General features: G+C 37.5%; 1 protein-coding gene across 3 annotated transcripts in view; it reads left to right on the top strand.

The window, feature by feature from the left end:
• The window catches only part of PPWD1 (peptidylprolyl isomerase domain and WD repeat containing 1), a 31,733-nt gene that overhangs the window by 12,095 nt on the left and 5,237 nt on the right, over nucleotides 1-14,401 (top strand). For all 3 annotated transcript variants that reach the window (XM_053589820.1, XM_053589826.1, XM_053589834.1), the window contains 4 exons: nucleotides 1,686-2,133; nucleotides 7,312-7,502; nucleotides 9,637-9,826; nucleotides 14,077-14,258. In XM_053589820.1, coding sequence (XP_053445795.1) covers nucleotides 1,686-2,133; nucleotides 7,312-7,502; nucleotides 9,637-9,826; nucleotides 14,077-14,258 — 1,011 coding nt within the window. The remainder of the gene's footprint in view (nucleotides 1-1,685; nucleotides 2,134-7,311; nucleotides 7,503-9,636; nucleotides 9,827-14,076; nucleotides 14,259-14,401) is intronic.

Here is a 14,401-nt window from a genome sequence, read left to right as displayed (position 1 = left end):
GTAGTTTTGTTATTAATCACAGAAATTTCTTAATAGCATTCACAAAGATTTTTATATCAAATTACCACTGCTTAATAAATTAATAAGGATTCCTCATGTCTAATTACAGTGCCAGGTTAAAAAAAAAGGATAACATACTGAATTTGTATGCATCTAAATGAATGTCAGCTTGAAAGATATAGTAGTGTCAGAATGTTTGGGGATTTGCCTTAGTACTTGGATGCCTTAAAAAAAAAAAAATTAGACTGGGTGATTTAAACAACAGGAATTTATTTTCTCACAGTTACAGAGGTTGGAGAGTCCAAATCAAGGTTCAGGCAGGGCTTGATTTATGATGAGGGCTCTCTTCCTAGCTTCCCTCTGTGTTCTCACATGGTTGAGGGAAGGAGAAAGGAAAGGGAAAGGAGAAAGGGGAGGAAGAGACAGAGATCTATCAGATGAAGATCCCACCTTTATAAAGGAGTCAAGAAAATACCAGGTTATGGCCAGGTGCAGTGGCTCACACCTGTAATCCTAGCACTCTGGGATTACAGAGGTGGGTAGATTGCTTGAGTTCACGGGTTCAAGACCAACCTGAGCCAGAGCAAGACCCACCTCTACTAAAAATACAAAAAACTGAGGCAAGAGGATTGCTTGAGCCCAGTAGTTTGGAGGTCACTGTGAGCTATGGCACTCTACCCAGGGTGACAGCTTGAGACTCTGTCTCAAAAAAAAAAAAAAAGTTTAGGCCCCCCCCCACCAAAAAAGGGACCCTATCTTTGTGACATTAAACTCTAAAGACACTATCTCCAAAATGTCCTATTGTGAACTAAACTATGTCCATAATTCAAATTATTTTAAATTTTGGAATTTCCTTCAAAATCAGCTTATGATCTCATGAGCCAGTAAAGGAAATAAGTCCTTATTTTTGAACCACAAATAGAATACCTGACTTAATCATCTGTCTTATTTCCCACCCCCCCTTTTTTTGGAGGCAGATTCTTGCTATGTCACCCTCGGTAGAGTACCGTGGCTTTGATAGAAATTCTAAAAAAAAGTACCAAAAAGGTTTTGAGCATCAGTACTATATTTGAAATAATAGCATAACTTCTCAGAAAGACTACTTTTAAGGAGACAACCCTCATTTGAGTGTATAAGAATAGTATATTGGTTAAATCTGTCCCAGTTCTTTTATACTTTTTGTTCATCAGGGAGCATGTTCAGTGGTTATAATTTTAATATCAAGATTGAGTTAGTAATAATGAGAGTGTTTTAGAACAATGTTTTTGAGCAGAGCATAACTAAAATATTTTTATTTGAAATATTTCAAAAATGGATTTATAAAGTATACTTTTACATGCTAACATATTTAAAAGTACAAAGCAGTGCCCCTGAATTACCTTAAGGCCCACATCTGATTAGGTTTCCTTCTCTGCCCAGTGGCAGTAAATGGGCTACTATATGCAGTTCTCTTCTTATGATTTAATAGATCCAAAGAAGCTATTGTCATTGCATTGATGAAGTCAGAAAAAGAGAAGTTAGTTAACTATTCTTAGATCTTCCTCCCATTTTGGATCTCTGTTCTTTTGAATAAGGAATCCAAAACTCTCTAAATGCCAAAATATTTTCTTGTTGGTCGGTAGGGGAGGGATGCTTGCTTGCAGTACTGACCTTTTTCTCCCCACCTCAATTCTTTACTATTTTAGTTATTTTCCTGGACAGTGTGAGTGGATCTATTGCCCAGGGGATGCCATATCTTCAGTTGCTGCTTCTGAGAAGAGCACAGGAAAAATTTTCATTTATGATGGCCGAGGAGATAACCAGCCACTTCATATTTTTGACAAGCTCCATACATCACCTCTTACTCAGATTCGGCTAAACCCAGTTTACAAAGCAGTACTGTCTTCTGACAAATCTGGAATGATTGAATACTGGACTGGGCCTCCTCATGAATATAAATTTCCAAAAAATGTGAACTGGGAATATAAAACTGACACAGATTTATATGAATTTGCCAAGTGTAAGGCTTATCCAACCAGCATATGTTTTTCACCTGATGGGAAGAAAATAGCTACTATTGGTTCTGATAGAAAAGTTAGAATTTTCCGGTTTTTAACTGGAAAACTCATGAGAGTCTTTGACGAATCACTAAGTGTAAGTGTAATTTAAATTTAATCAATTTCTAAAAGTGTCCTTATTTTATGTTGTTTCTTGAAAGTTTTTTTTTTCCTGTTTATAGACATCTAGGTGGATGGTTATTTTCTCTTAGTGCATTAAAGATACTGTTCAACTAGTCTATCTTGCTTTGTTGCTCTTTGAAACTCTCTTCCCCACGTTTATGATGTATCTTTTCTAAGCCAATTATCCTCCTAGTTATGTGGCTGTTTGTTTTGGTTTTTTTCCTACTTTTCTTTGGTTTGCGAGCTCATCTTAATATCCTCAAAACTTATTCTAGGCTCCCTTCTCTTCTTATTCTTTATTCACTCCTGTCTACGTGACCACTCCCAAATAAATGTCTGTAGCTTTTTGTTTTTACAATTTTCTTTTTTTGAGACAGTTACTTTGAGTACAGTGCTATGGTGCCATTATAGCTCACAGTAATGTCAAACTCTTGGGCTGAGGTGATCCTCTTGCCTCAGCCTCCCAAGTAACTGGGACTACAGGCATCTGTCACAGTGCCCAGCTAGTTATTCTATTATTTTTAGTGAAAACAGGGTCTCACTTTTGCTCAGGCTGGTCTTGAACACCTGAGCTCAAGCAATCCATCCACCTCAGCCTCCTAAAGTGCTAGGATTACAAGTGTGAACCCTTGCTCTGGGCTCTAGCTTTTTATTTTGAATAAACGTGGTCCTATCCTTTCTTTGCTATCTTCATCAATGACACCAAAGTCTATCTAGTTGCACAAACCAGAAACCTGAGTTATCCTTAACTGTTTTTCCTTAACCCTTACTTAAATCATCACAAGTCTTACCAATTTTACTTTATAAATACACTTTAAATCTATCCATTTATTTTTGGCACAGCTATGACTGCCATAGTTCATGATCTTTTGCCTGACCTATTGCATGGCCTACCGTCTATTCTGGCTTCCTCCTAATACCCTGTTTCCCTGAAAATAAGACAGTGTCTTATTTTAAGGTATGCTCCCAAAGATGTGCTAGGTCTTATTTTCAGGGGACGTCTTATCTTTCCTGTAAGTAGGTCTTATTTTCGAAGGATGTCTTATTTTTGGGGAAACGGGGTATCTACTCTGCACCCAGAGCAGTCCTTTTAAGAGTACTTATTTGGGGTGGCACTGAGTAGGGCGCCAGCCCTTATACCAAGGGTGGTGGGTTCAAACCCAGCCCCGGCCAAACTGCAACAAAAAAATAGCCAGGCGTTGTGGTGGGCGCCTGTAGTCCCAGCTACTCGGGAGACTGAGGCAAGAGAATCACATAAGCCCAAGAGCTGGAGGTTCCTGTGAGCTATGTGATGTCATGGCACTCTACCTAGGGTGGTAAAGTGAGACTCTTGTCTCTACAAAAAAAAAAAAAAAAAGTACTTATTTGGTCATGTCATTCCATTGTGTCTAGAACCTTCCAGTAATTTCCTGTTGTCCTTAGGATGAAGATCAAAGCCATAGCCTATGTAGTCCCAGCCTTTCAAGAAGCACCTTTTCCCCCAGCCTCTTACTTTATCCATTTGGGCCTCCTTTCTATTTCTTGAACATGGCCCCACCATAGGAGCTTTGTATGTTACTCTCTCTACCTGGAGTGAAAACATGCTTACTCTTCATATTCCTCCATTACCTATTGAACTCATCCTTCAAATTTCAATTGAAGAGTCACTTCTGGGACGTTTTCACTATTCACCCAGTCTAGAACCGCTTTTGTTTTTACTTTTGTTTTTGTTTTAAACAGACAGGGTCTTACTCTTGTCACCTAGGCTAGAGTGTAGGGATGCAGTGTTAGCTCACTGTAATCTCAAATTCCTGGGCATAAGCCATCCTCCCACCTCAGCTTCCCAAGTAGCTGGAACTACTGGTGTGCACTGGCTAGATTTTCTTTTATCATTATTATCATTTTTTTATTGAGACAGTCTCACTTTATCACCCTCAGTAGAGTGCATTGGCATCATAGCTCACAGCAACCTCCAGCTCTTGGGCTTAGGTGATTCTCTTGCCTCAGCCTCCCAAGTAACTTGGGGCTACAGGCACCCACCACAACGCCCAGCTATTTTTGTGTTGCAGTTTGGCTGGGGCTGGGTTCAAACCCGCCACCCTCGGTATCTGGGGCCCGCGCCCTACTTAGCTAGCCACACACGCTGCCCTGCATTGGCTAAATTTTTTATGTCTTATAGAGACAGGGTCTTGTCATGTTGCCCAGGCTTGTCTTGAACTCTGGCCTAAGCAGTCTCCTCTCTGGGCCTTCTAGAGTTCTTGAGCCCCCACACCTGGCCTAGAATAACTTTTTAAATCTGTATATCACTCTTTCCTTTAAAGCAGTGTTTTTCAACCTTATCTCATAGCACTCTTAAACCTATAATTAAAACTTCCCCAGCACCCTTAAATTATGTTGATCAAAAAAAGTAAAAAAAACATTGTGCTTTGAACTTTTTTTTTTGCAGGTTTTGCCAGGGCCAGGCTTGAACCCGCCACCCCTGGTATATGGGGCCGGGGCCCTACTCCTTGATCCACAGGCACCGTCCTGTGCTTTGAACTTCTTTTGAAAATAATTGAATTAATCTTTAAAATTTTCACAGCACATTTAAGAACCTCTTCGTGGCATACCAGTTGAAAATAACTGCTTTAGGGTATTTCATATGATCATATTATCTGAGTAACGTGTCCTTCTGTAGACTAACCTGTGTGTGACCTGTTTTGGGTCATGACTATCTCCAGCACTAATAATAGTACCTGACAGGGAATTATTCAGATGTCTGTTGAAAAAGTGACTCTAGTCTTTGTTAGACTAACAAGAGTTTATTACAGCATATAGTTGTAGAATAAGAATTTTTATCCATGCACAGTTAAGTGGTTTCTGTGCATACTTGAGTCTCAACTGTTGTCATCAGATGGTTTTGTAACTGCTAACAGTATGTTGGATCCTTTGAGAGTCTGGGTTGACCTTTATAGCCACAGCATTTATCGTATGCCAGTGACGATTCTATAGTCCTTGGTAAAGACCAGTTTATACTGGATTCCCACTTTTAGCTCTTCATAAATTCTTTCAACTCTTATTACTGGTACTCATTTTGGTGACAAATGGTAATGAGCTGGGTCTGCCTGAAATAATATGATTCCAGACAGATTTGAAGATCTGTTTGCTAGTAAATCGTCCTTATGACAGATTTTCTTGTCTGCCATTTCCACTCTTTAAAGAGAACTTTTCCTTAGTGATGTTTTCTTCCTTAATAGTGGCTGATAATTAGATACTACTTGAAATTTAAATATAATTTTTAAACAGCTCTTCCAAGCTTCCTCAGGGCAAAAAACATTAAGAATCAGTCTCTGGACATAAATCTCGTAACACATGTACTCTGGGCTGCTATTACTTCATTGTTGTCTTGAACATTTTGTTCATTTATAGGGCTGAGATGACAACAGGTGGTCAGTAGTAAGGCTTAAAACAGAAGTTGAGATTCAGAACAAGAGTTTGTCAAAAAAGCCAAACACTTTTTAAATTAGTTACTTACAATGCTAATGACAAGTAAATGTCTTGAATCTCACAGTTCCGTGTTAAAGAACAGGGAAGGAAGCTTCTACCAAGTTCAGAGTCCTAGTTTAACAGACAAGCAATTGAATAGATGAAACCAAGGTTACTACATACAGCTCTACAGTAGTCTCTCCTGGAGACCCTGCTATCGAGGCTAAAATACTCTAAAAATATGTTGATAGGTACTTACCAGGTTTGATAAATATTTGTGAAATATTATACTTAAGCATGGGTAGGTGGCCACCTATAAACCTTACATTTTAAAAACTGACTCTTACTGGGCACAGTAGCTCACACCTGTAATCCTAGAACTCTGGGAGGATAAGGCAGATGGATTGCCAGAGCTCACAGGTTTGAGACCAGCCTGAGCCAGAGTGAGACCTCATCTCTTAAAAAAAAAGTCCCGGTGCCTATAGCACAGTAGTTACAACGCCAGCAGCATACACCCAGGCTGGCAGGTTCGAACCCAGCCCAGGCCAGCTGAACAACGACAACTGCAACAAAAAAATAGCCAGGCATTGTGCTGGGTGCCTGTAGTTCCAGCTACTTGGGAGGCTGAGGCAAGAGAATCACTTAAGCCCAAGAGTTTGAAGATGCTGTGAGCTATAACACCACAGCATTCTACTGAGGACAACATTAGTAAAACTCTCCCTCAAAAAAACAAAAAAAAAAAAAAAATAGCCAGGTGTTGTGGCAGGCACCTGTAGTCCCACTACTTGGGAGGCTGAAGCAAGAGGATCTCTTAAGCCCAAGAGTTTGAAGTTGCTGTGAGATATGACATCACGGCACTCTACTGAGGGCAACAAAATGAGACTCTGTCTCAAAAAATAAATAAAAATAAAAACTGACTCATCTCTCTAGCAAAAATGGGTTGAGTTCCTCCCTGCAAAAATGGAAGTCTAGCATTCCTGGCTAGTCCTGGCACACAGGTAACGAATAGAATATGTATTCATCTGTCTTTGATATTCGAAAGAAGAAAACCTAACACCTAGGCTTTTTACCTGCTCTATAACACATTACCTCATACTTTTATCCTAACACACTTCATTATGAGTTCTGCAGTTTAGTGTCTGGTTCTTCTCATGTCTAGAAGAGATGGAGGGGATTATCGGTGAACACAAACATGAAGCAAAGACCTAAGTGGGGCACAGTCTGGCTTATTTCCACCTGCAGTGGAGACCTGCCTTTGAATTCTATTGTTTGATCACCTGAATGTCTAGAAAAGAGAATGTGAAGATCATCTTTTAGAAGATTTGTAGTGTATTAATATATAGTAATTGAGATGTTACCCCATCTTGAATTTTGTGTCAAACATCTACAGAAAAGTAACCCAAATTTCCAAACTATAAAGAGCACTCATTTTTTAATTAGAAAATACAATCATCATTTAATTAAAATACTGTATTTTAATGTGTGAAATTACTGTCTTTATTTAATGCTTATAGTGTTTAGAATTCCTCTTAAAATATGTTAAGTACATAAACTTAGTGGCTCTTAACATGTATTCTGCTTCTATTTCAATCTCATATACTTATGAAATTGTATAAATGATACCTTTCTTTGTATATTTATATCTTTTATAAATGATACCTTTCTTTGTATATGTATATATATTTTTTGTTAATACTTTGTTTCCTAGATGTTTACTGAACTACAACAGATGAGGCAACAGCTACCAGATATGGAATTTGGCCGACGAATGGCTGTAGAACGTGAGTTGGAGAAGGTGGATGCCGTAAGATTAATTAATATAGTTTTTGATGAAACTGGACACTTCGTGCTATATGGAACAATGCTAGGCATTAAAGTTATAAATGTAGAGACAAACCGGTAAGCTTTAATATGATGTGTGTTTCTTAGAAATGCATTTACGGGGCACTGTTTCCTCTATCAGAGAAACAATGGGAGTTTTGTTTGTTCCAAAACAAGTGGCATGATCCCAAATGTCTAAACTTAACCAAATGTTTTGACTGGATTTTTCTGTGGTCTCTCAGTTGTTTATAATCTTATGAAAAACGTTTCCACTCATGTTTGTAAAAGAAATGGAAAGAAGATATGCATAGTTTCAAGTTTTGTGTTTTTTTTTCCAACAAGTTTCAGTCTGTCTTTTGCTTATTGATTTAAGTTAGCCTGGATCATGTTAAATGTTGCCAAAGATTTTAACCACAGAATTCAGCATTACATCCTGCTAGACATAAAATCACAAGTTAAAATGCATGAAACCACAATAAGCCTTTTTTGTGCAAACAGACCATTTGGTCTTAGTACAAAATAACAACAATCAGATACTATCACTGAATGTAAATGAACTTAACAAATATTTTTAGGAGAAAAATATCTTGTGCTATATACATTTCCACACATATTTATATTGTAGTTCTTGGCAATACAAATCTTTGAGGCTTGCAGAAAGATTAAAATAATAGAAATGATTGTTTTGTTTTTGTGTTTAACAGACTTGAGTTTTCAGAACAGTTCTAGGTTCACAGTGAAATTGATAGGAATGTATAGAGATTTCCCATGTACCATCTAGCCCCACACATGCATAGCCTTCCTATTATCAACATTCTCCACCAAAGTGATACATTTGTTGCCACTGATAAACCTACACTGGACACATCATTACTATTCAGACTCCATAGTTTACTTTAGGGTTCATTCTTGGTGTTATACCTTGTTTGAATAGATGCATAATGGCATGTACCCACAAATATAGTATCAAACAGAATAGTTTCACTGCCCTAAAAATGCCTTGTGCTGTAACTGTTCGTTCCTCCCTCCCTCATAATCCTTGGCAACCCCTGATCTTTTTACTCTATCCATAGCTTTATCTTTTAATAGAACGTCAGATAGTTAAAAATCATTCAGTATGTAACATTTCTAGAATGGCTTTTTTCCTTTAGTAATGTGCATTTAAGATTCTTCCATGTCTTTCCATGGCTTGATAGCTTATTTCTTATTAGCACTAAATATTCCACTGTCTGGATATACCAGTTTATTTATTCGTTCAGCTAATAAAGGACATTTTGGTTGTTTCTAAATTTTGGCAATCGTGTATAAAGCTGCTACAAACATCTATGTACAAGTTTTTTTGTGGATGTTAAGTTTCAACTCTTGGGTAAATACCAAAGAGTTATGATTGCTGGATCATATGGTTAACAGGGTATTTAGTTTTATAAGAAACAGCTAAACTATGTTCCAGATTGGCTGTACTCTTCTGCATTCCTTTGAGCAATGAATAAGAATTCCTGTTCTACATCTTTGCCGACATTTGGTATTATCAGTGTTCTAGATTTTGGCCATTCTATTGGTGTGTACTGGTATATTGCTTTAGTTCGCATTTTCCTGATGGCGTAAGAGGTGGACCATCTTTTCATATGCTTATTTGCCATCTGTAAGCCTTCTTTGGTGAGGTGTCCTGTAAGGTGTTTGGCCCATTTTTTTAATTGGGTTTTTGTTCTTATTATGATGTTTTAAGGGTTCTTTGTATATTTGGGGGTAACAGTCCTTTATCAGATATGTCTTTTACAGTATTTTCTCCCAGTCTGTGGCTTTTCATCCTCTTTACAGTTGTAATTTTTTTTAACCTGAGAATTGTAGGTTTAAATTACTACTCATTTAACATGATGCCTTTGGGGCAGGGGGTAAAACTGACGTCTACCAGGTACAATGCACACTATCCAGGTGAGTGCCACACTTATAAACTTTGACTCGAACTCTGCAAAAGCAATTCATGTAACCAAACATTTGCACTTCTATAATATTCTGAAATTTTAAAAAATTTCCACATTAAAAAAAGTTATGAAAAAAATAAAGTGATACCTTTCTTTGTGTAGAAAAACCTCTCACTAGTTATTTTTCACATAAATACAATAGTTGATTCCTAGGCTTTTATGTGTAAAGTTGTTATGATGGGAGTTAATTCTGATAATTTTATTGTATAAAACATTGTTGTGTTTTCCAGGTGTGTGCGGATCTTAGGCAAGCAAGAAAATATTAGAGTGATGCAATTGGCTTTGTTCCAGGGAATAGCCAAAAAGCATCGAGCTGCTACTACAATAGAGATGAAAGCTTCTGAAAACCCTGTTCTTCAGAATATTCAAGCTGACCCAACAATAGTCTGCACATCTTTCAAAAAGAATAGATTTTATATGGTATGTGGAAGTACTAGGAAAGGTTTCTACCTGTTTGGTTGGGAGTTTTATTTTCTTAGCTTGTGCCTTCAACTGAAGAGAATGTTGGCAGTACCAGCAGACTTTCTAAGCAATCAGAATACCATCTTACAATATTAATATTGTACAATTTTTAACTAGGAGTTGATTTTAAGTATTTCTGTACTATTTTCCATCATGTTTTTAAAAATATTAAACCTGGCTTCTACAGTAACTATTTGTGTTGTCTAAGATGATAGGAAGTTAGTGGTTATGGTCATAATTGCATCTAAAATAGTTTCATTGTAAGATTTTAAAATTTTTTAGTGTTTTTATTATTTTTCAGCTTTCTTGAACATAATTTATCCCCCCTAAATTTGCACAGCTTCCTTATCTAAATGCATTTCCTTTAACTTTTAATTTTATTGTAATGGTGCTACCTTGGAATTATTATTCCTGTGGAATTTTTATTTTCCTCTAGAAAACTTAAAAGTTCTTTGCATTTTATTAAAATTTGGCTCAAAATCAAACTACAAAGCTATTATGAATAGTGCTGTCTTAATTGTTCTGAGCAGAAAAACTGAAGGTATAGAGCCCTCTACCCGTTTTATATCCTTCACACTGAAGAGAACTTTCTAAGACCTAAACACCACTTATTTCTCAGCCTAATAGCTTTTAATAACTCCCTATCTGATAGCTGGCCTTCCTCAATTCTGTAAGTTTACCTTTCTTCATTTTTAGTTCATTTGCTGCCCTGACCATACTGAATATCAGTTAAGTGTTCTTTCAACAGTTAAGTGTTTTTTTTGTTTGTTTTTTGTTTTTGAGACAGAGTCTCACTATGTCACCCCTTAGCAGAGTGCCATGGCGTCACAGCTCACAGCAACCTCAAACTCTTGGGCTTAAGTGATTCTCTTGCCTCAGCCTCCCAAGTAGCTGGGACTACAGGCGTCTGCCACAATGCCTGGCTACTTTTTGGTTGCAGTTGTCATTGCTGTTTAGCAGGCCCAGGCAGGGCTCAAACCCACCAGCTTCGGTGTATGTGGCCAGCATCCTACTCACTGAGGTATGGGCACTGAGCCCTTTTTTTTTTTTTTTTTTTTTTTTGTAAGCTCTGAGACTTTGCACAGCCTATTCCTTTGCCAGCCACATACGTCTTCCCAACTCCTACTCATCCTTCAGGTCTCAGCTTGGAAACCTTAACATCAAGTCTGAGTTTATTTATTTATATATTTTTGGCTTTGACACTGTTCTCCTCAAGATAATATAAAACCCATACTTAAAGGGGATTATGTCTTCTTCACTATTAAAACCACAAAGTTTATATTACTGACTCACAGTATATGCATTCATTCATCTGATATGTTGTAAGCAGTTATGATGTTACTAAGGTTACCAGCATTTGATAACTATTATGGAATAACAGTTTCTCTACCCCCAAAATTTTCAACCTACAATTGATAAATTCTTTCGAGATGAGAATTTCACTTATAATTGAGCCTACGGGTAGGGCGCCAGCCCCATATACCGAGGGTGGCGGGTTTGAACCCGGCCCCAGCTAAACTGCAACAAAAAAATAGCCGGGCATTCTGGCAGGCACCTGTAGTCCCAGCTACTCGGGAGGCTGAGGCAAGAGAATTGCCTAAGCCCAGGACTTGGAGTTTGCTGTGAGCTGTGATGCCATGAAACTTTACCAATAAAGTGAGACACTGTCTCTAAAAAAAATAAAATAACTTTCAAAGTCAATTAAAAAATTTATTAGTATATGTTAAAGGAAAATAGGCTAGATGTGTGGCTTATACATATAATCCCAGAACTCTAAGAGGCCGAGGAAGGAGGATCACTTGAGGCTAGGAATTTGAGACCAGCCTGGGCAACAAAGCAAGACCACCATCTCTACAGAAAATTTTAAAAATCAGCCAGGCATGGTGGCACATGCATGCCTACACTCTCAGCTACTCTGGAGCCTGCAGTGTATCACTTGAGCATAGGAGTTCAAGGCTGCAGTAGGCTATGCTTATACTACTGCGCTCCAGCCTGGGTGACAGAACAAGAACCTATCTATAAAAAACATAAAATAATTTTGTAATTTTTTACCTGTAATTTAACTCTGTTGTAAAGTAAACATTAGTCTCTTTACTCTGTCGTCGTGGGTAGAGAGCCATGGCATCATCATACATCACATCAACCTCAAACTCTTGGGCTCAAGCAATCTTTTTGCCTCACCCTCCCAAGTAGCTGGAACTGCAGGCATGAGGCACAGCCCCGGCTAATAAAAATTAATCTTAATAGATAATTCTTTGTTTTTTGTTTGTTTGTTTGTTTTGTTTTTTTGAGACCAGTCTCATTTGGTCACCCTCAGTAAAGTGGCTATCATAGCTCACAGCAACCTCTAACTCTTGGACTCAAGAGATTCTCTTGCTTCAGCCTCCCGAGTGGCTGGGACTACAGGTGCCCACCACAACACCCAGCTATTTTTAGGGGGTGGGGTGTCTCGCTCTGGCTCAGGCTGGTCTCGAACCTGTGAGCTCAGAAAATCCACCAACCTAGGCCTCCCAGTGTGTTGGGATTATAGGCGTGAGCCACCATGCCCAGCCCAAGATAACTCTTTATAAATACTAAAAACACATATACTAATTTTCTATCCACTTTTATGTAAAAATGTGAAGTAATAAGCTATATATTTTTTTCTTTTCCCAAGAGTTTACTTTTATGCTGATTAAGGCATACATTCATTATAAAGCTTGAAGAAACAGAAATAAGTAACTCAGTGCTTCCTTATATAGCTAACATTATTATGAATTTCTTCTAATTTTCACTCATTTGAAGTACATATTCTTAAGCAAAACTAAGATATATATGAACTTTATATCCTTTTCTCAAATCCAACATCATTAAATCCATACGTGAGCTGAATCAAATAACTTTTAAAATGCATGTAAATAAATAGTAAGACATGTCATTCCTTTTAAAACTTTAGAATAAGATGTTAAAGTGAGGGCGGCGCCTGTGGCTCAGTGAGTAGGGCGCCGGCCCCATATGCCGAGGGTGGCGGGTTCAAACCCAGCCCCGGCCAAACTGCAACAAAAAAATAGCCGGGTGCTGTGGCGGGCACCTGTAGTCCCAGCTACTCGGGAGGCTGAGGCAAGAGAATCCCTTAAGCCCAGGAGCTGGAGGTTGCTGTGAGCTGTGTGATGCCACGGCACTCTACCAAGGGCCATAAAGTGAGACTCTGTCTCTACAAAAAAAAAAAAAATGTTAAAGTGATAACCTCTTAGCTTGGTTGTTTCTTTATTTGGAATCTACCCAAGTGGATCAAGGAATGATATTAGGCAAGAAAGGGACTGAGTTGCTAGTTTTATCGTCCTAGAACTCAATTGGCATCAAACAGAGCTTTCATCGAAGAGAAGATTTCTGCTTACTAAGAGAAAAGTAAAAGAAACAGGCCTCGAGAAGTTAACAGTTTTATCAAATGAAAGATTTTTTCCAATTCTTCTTATACTCTGAAGATCCGGAGATTTTTAAAACTTCACTCAAAATTTGCAATCTTTCTGCCATACTTCAGAGTTTAGATTTAGATAGAACAAATGGGACTCTGAAAAAGAAAATTTTAAAAGTAAAGATCCATTAGTAATTCATCTTTGCAAATCCTCATCCTACCTGGCACTGGATCCTGCTCATAGCAATAATAACAGTTGCTAATATGTATATAGTATCCTTTATGTGTTGGACACTGTTCTCTAAGTACTTTATATCCATTCATTTAATCTTCATGGCTACCTTCATTGGTAGGTAGATATTATCTTCACCTGTGCATGAGGAAATGGAAAAAATTAACTTACTTTCATATAACTAGTAAAGGCAAAACTGAAATTCAGACCCAGGCAATCTAAATGGTAACAAGAGAGGGAAGCTGGGACTCAACAGGAGGCATAAATAGAGAGTTACATTACATAAAACCATTGTCTTGTTAAAATAAGTGTACCCAAGAAAATATCTACACAAAGACAATTAATTCCATTTGAAATCAACATGTTTATTATATCACATGGATTATCTTCATATTAGACAAATGTAAGAATAATTGAACTACCTTACACATACTGTGATGGGAAGTGATTCCTGAAATAAAGATTTATTCTGATATAAATTATTTTTTCCTCAAATAATTTCATTGGAAATTTTCCTATTCATAAATTTTTACCAGATGAAAACTTTAATTCATATACTCACTTTTTACTTTCCTCCTTGAGTTTACCAAACGAGAACCAGAAGATACAAAAAGTGCAGATTCTGACCGAGATGTTTTTAATGAGAAACCTTCTAAAGAAGAAGTGATGGCAGCTACTCAAGCTGAAGGACCTAAACGAGTTTCAGATAGTGCCATTATCCACACCAGCATGGGAGACATTCATATCAAACTTTTTCCTGTTGAGTATGTACAAATTTTGTTGGCTTACACAATTACAAATGTAAACATGTATATTTGAAGAAACTTGCAACTTAAAATTCTTGTTACTTTTACTTAAGGAATTTGAAGAATTGAAAACTTTGATATTCTATTTCTGAGCTTTCTAA

This window comes from Nycticebus coucang, chromosome 1, assembly GCF_027406575.1.
Source record: "Nycticebus coucang isolate mNycCou1 chromosome 1, mNycCou1.pri, whole genome shotgun sequence".
NCBI classification, from domain to species: Eukaryota; Metazoa; Chordata; class Mammalia; order Primates; family Lorisidae; genus Nycticebus; species Nycticebus coucang.
The sequence above is the reverse complement of the archived record's forward strand: the minus strand, read 5'-3'. Positions and strand labels throughout refer to the sequence as shown.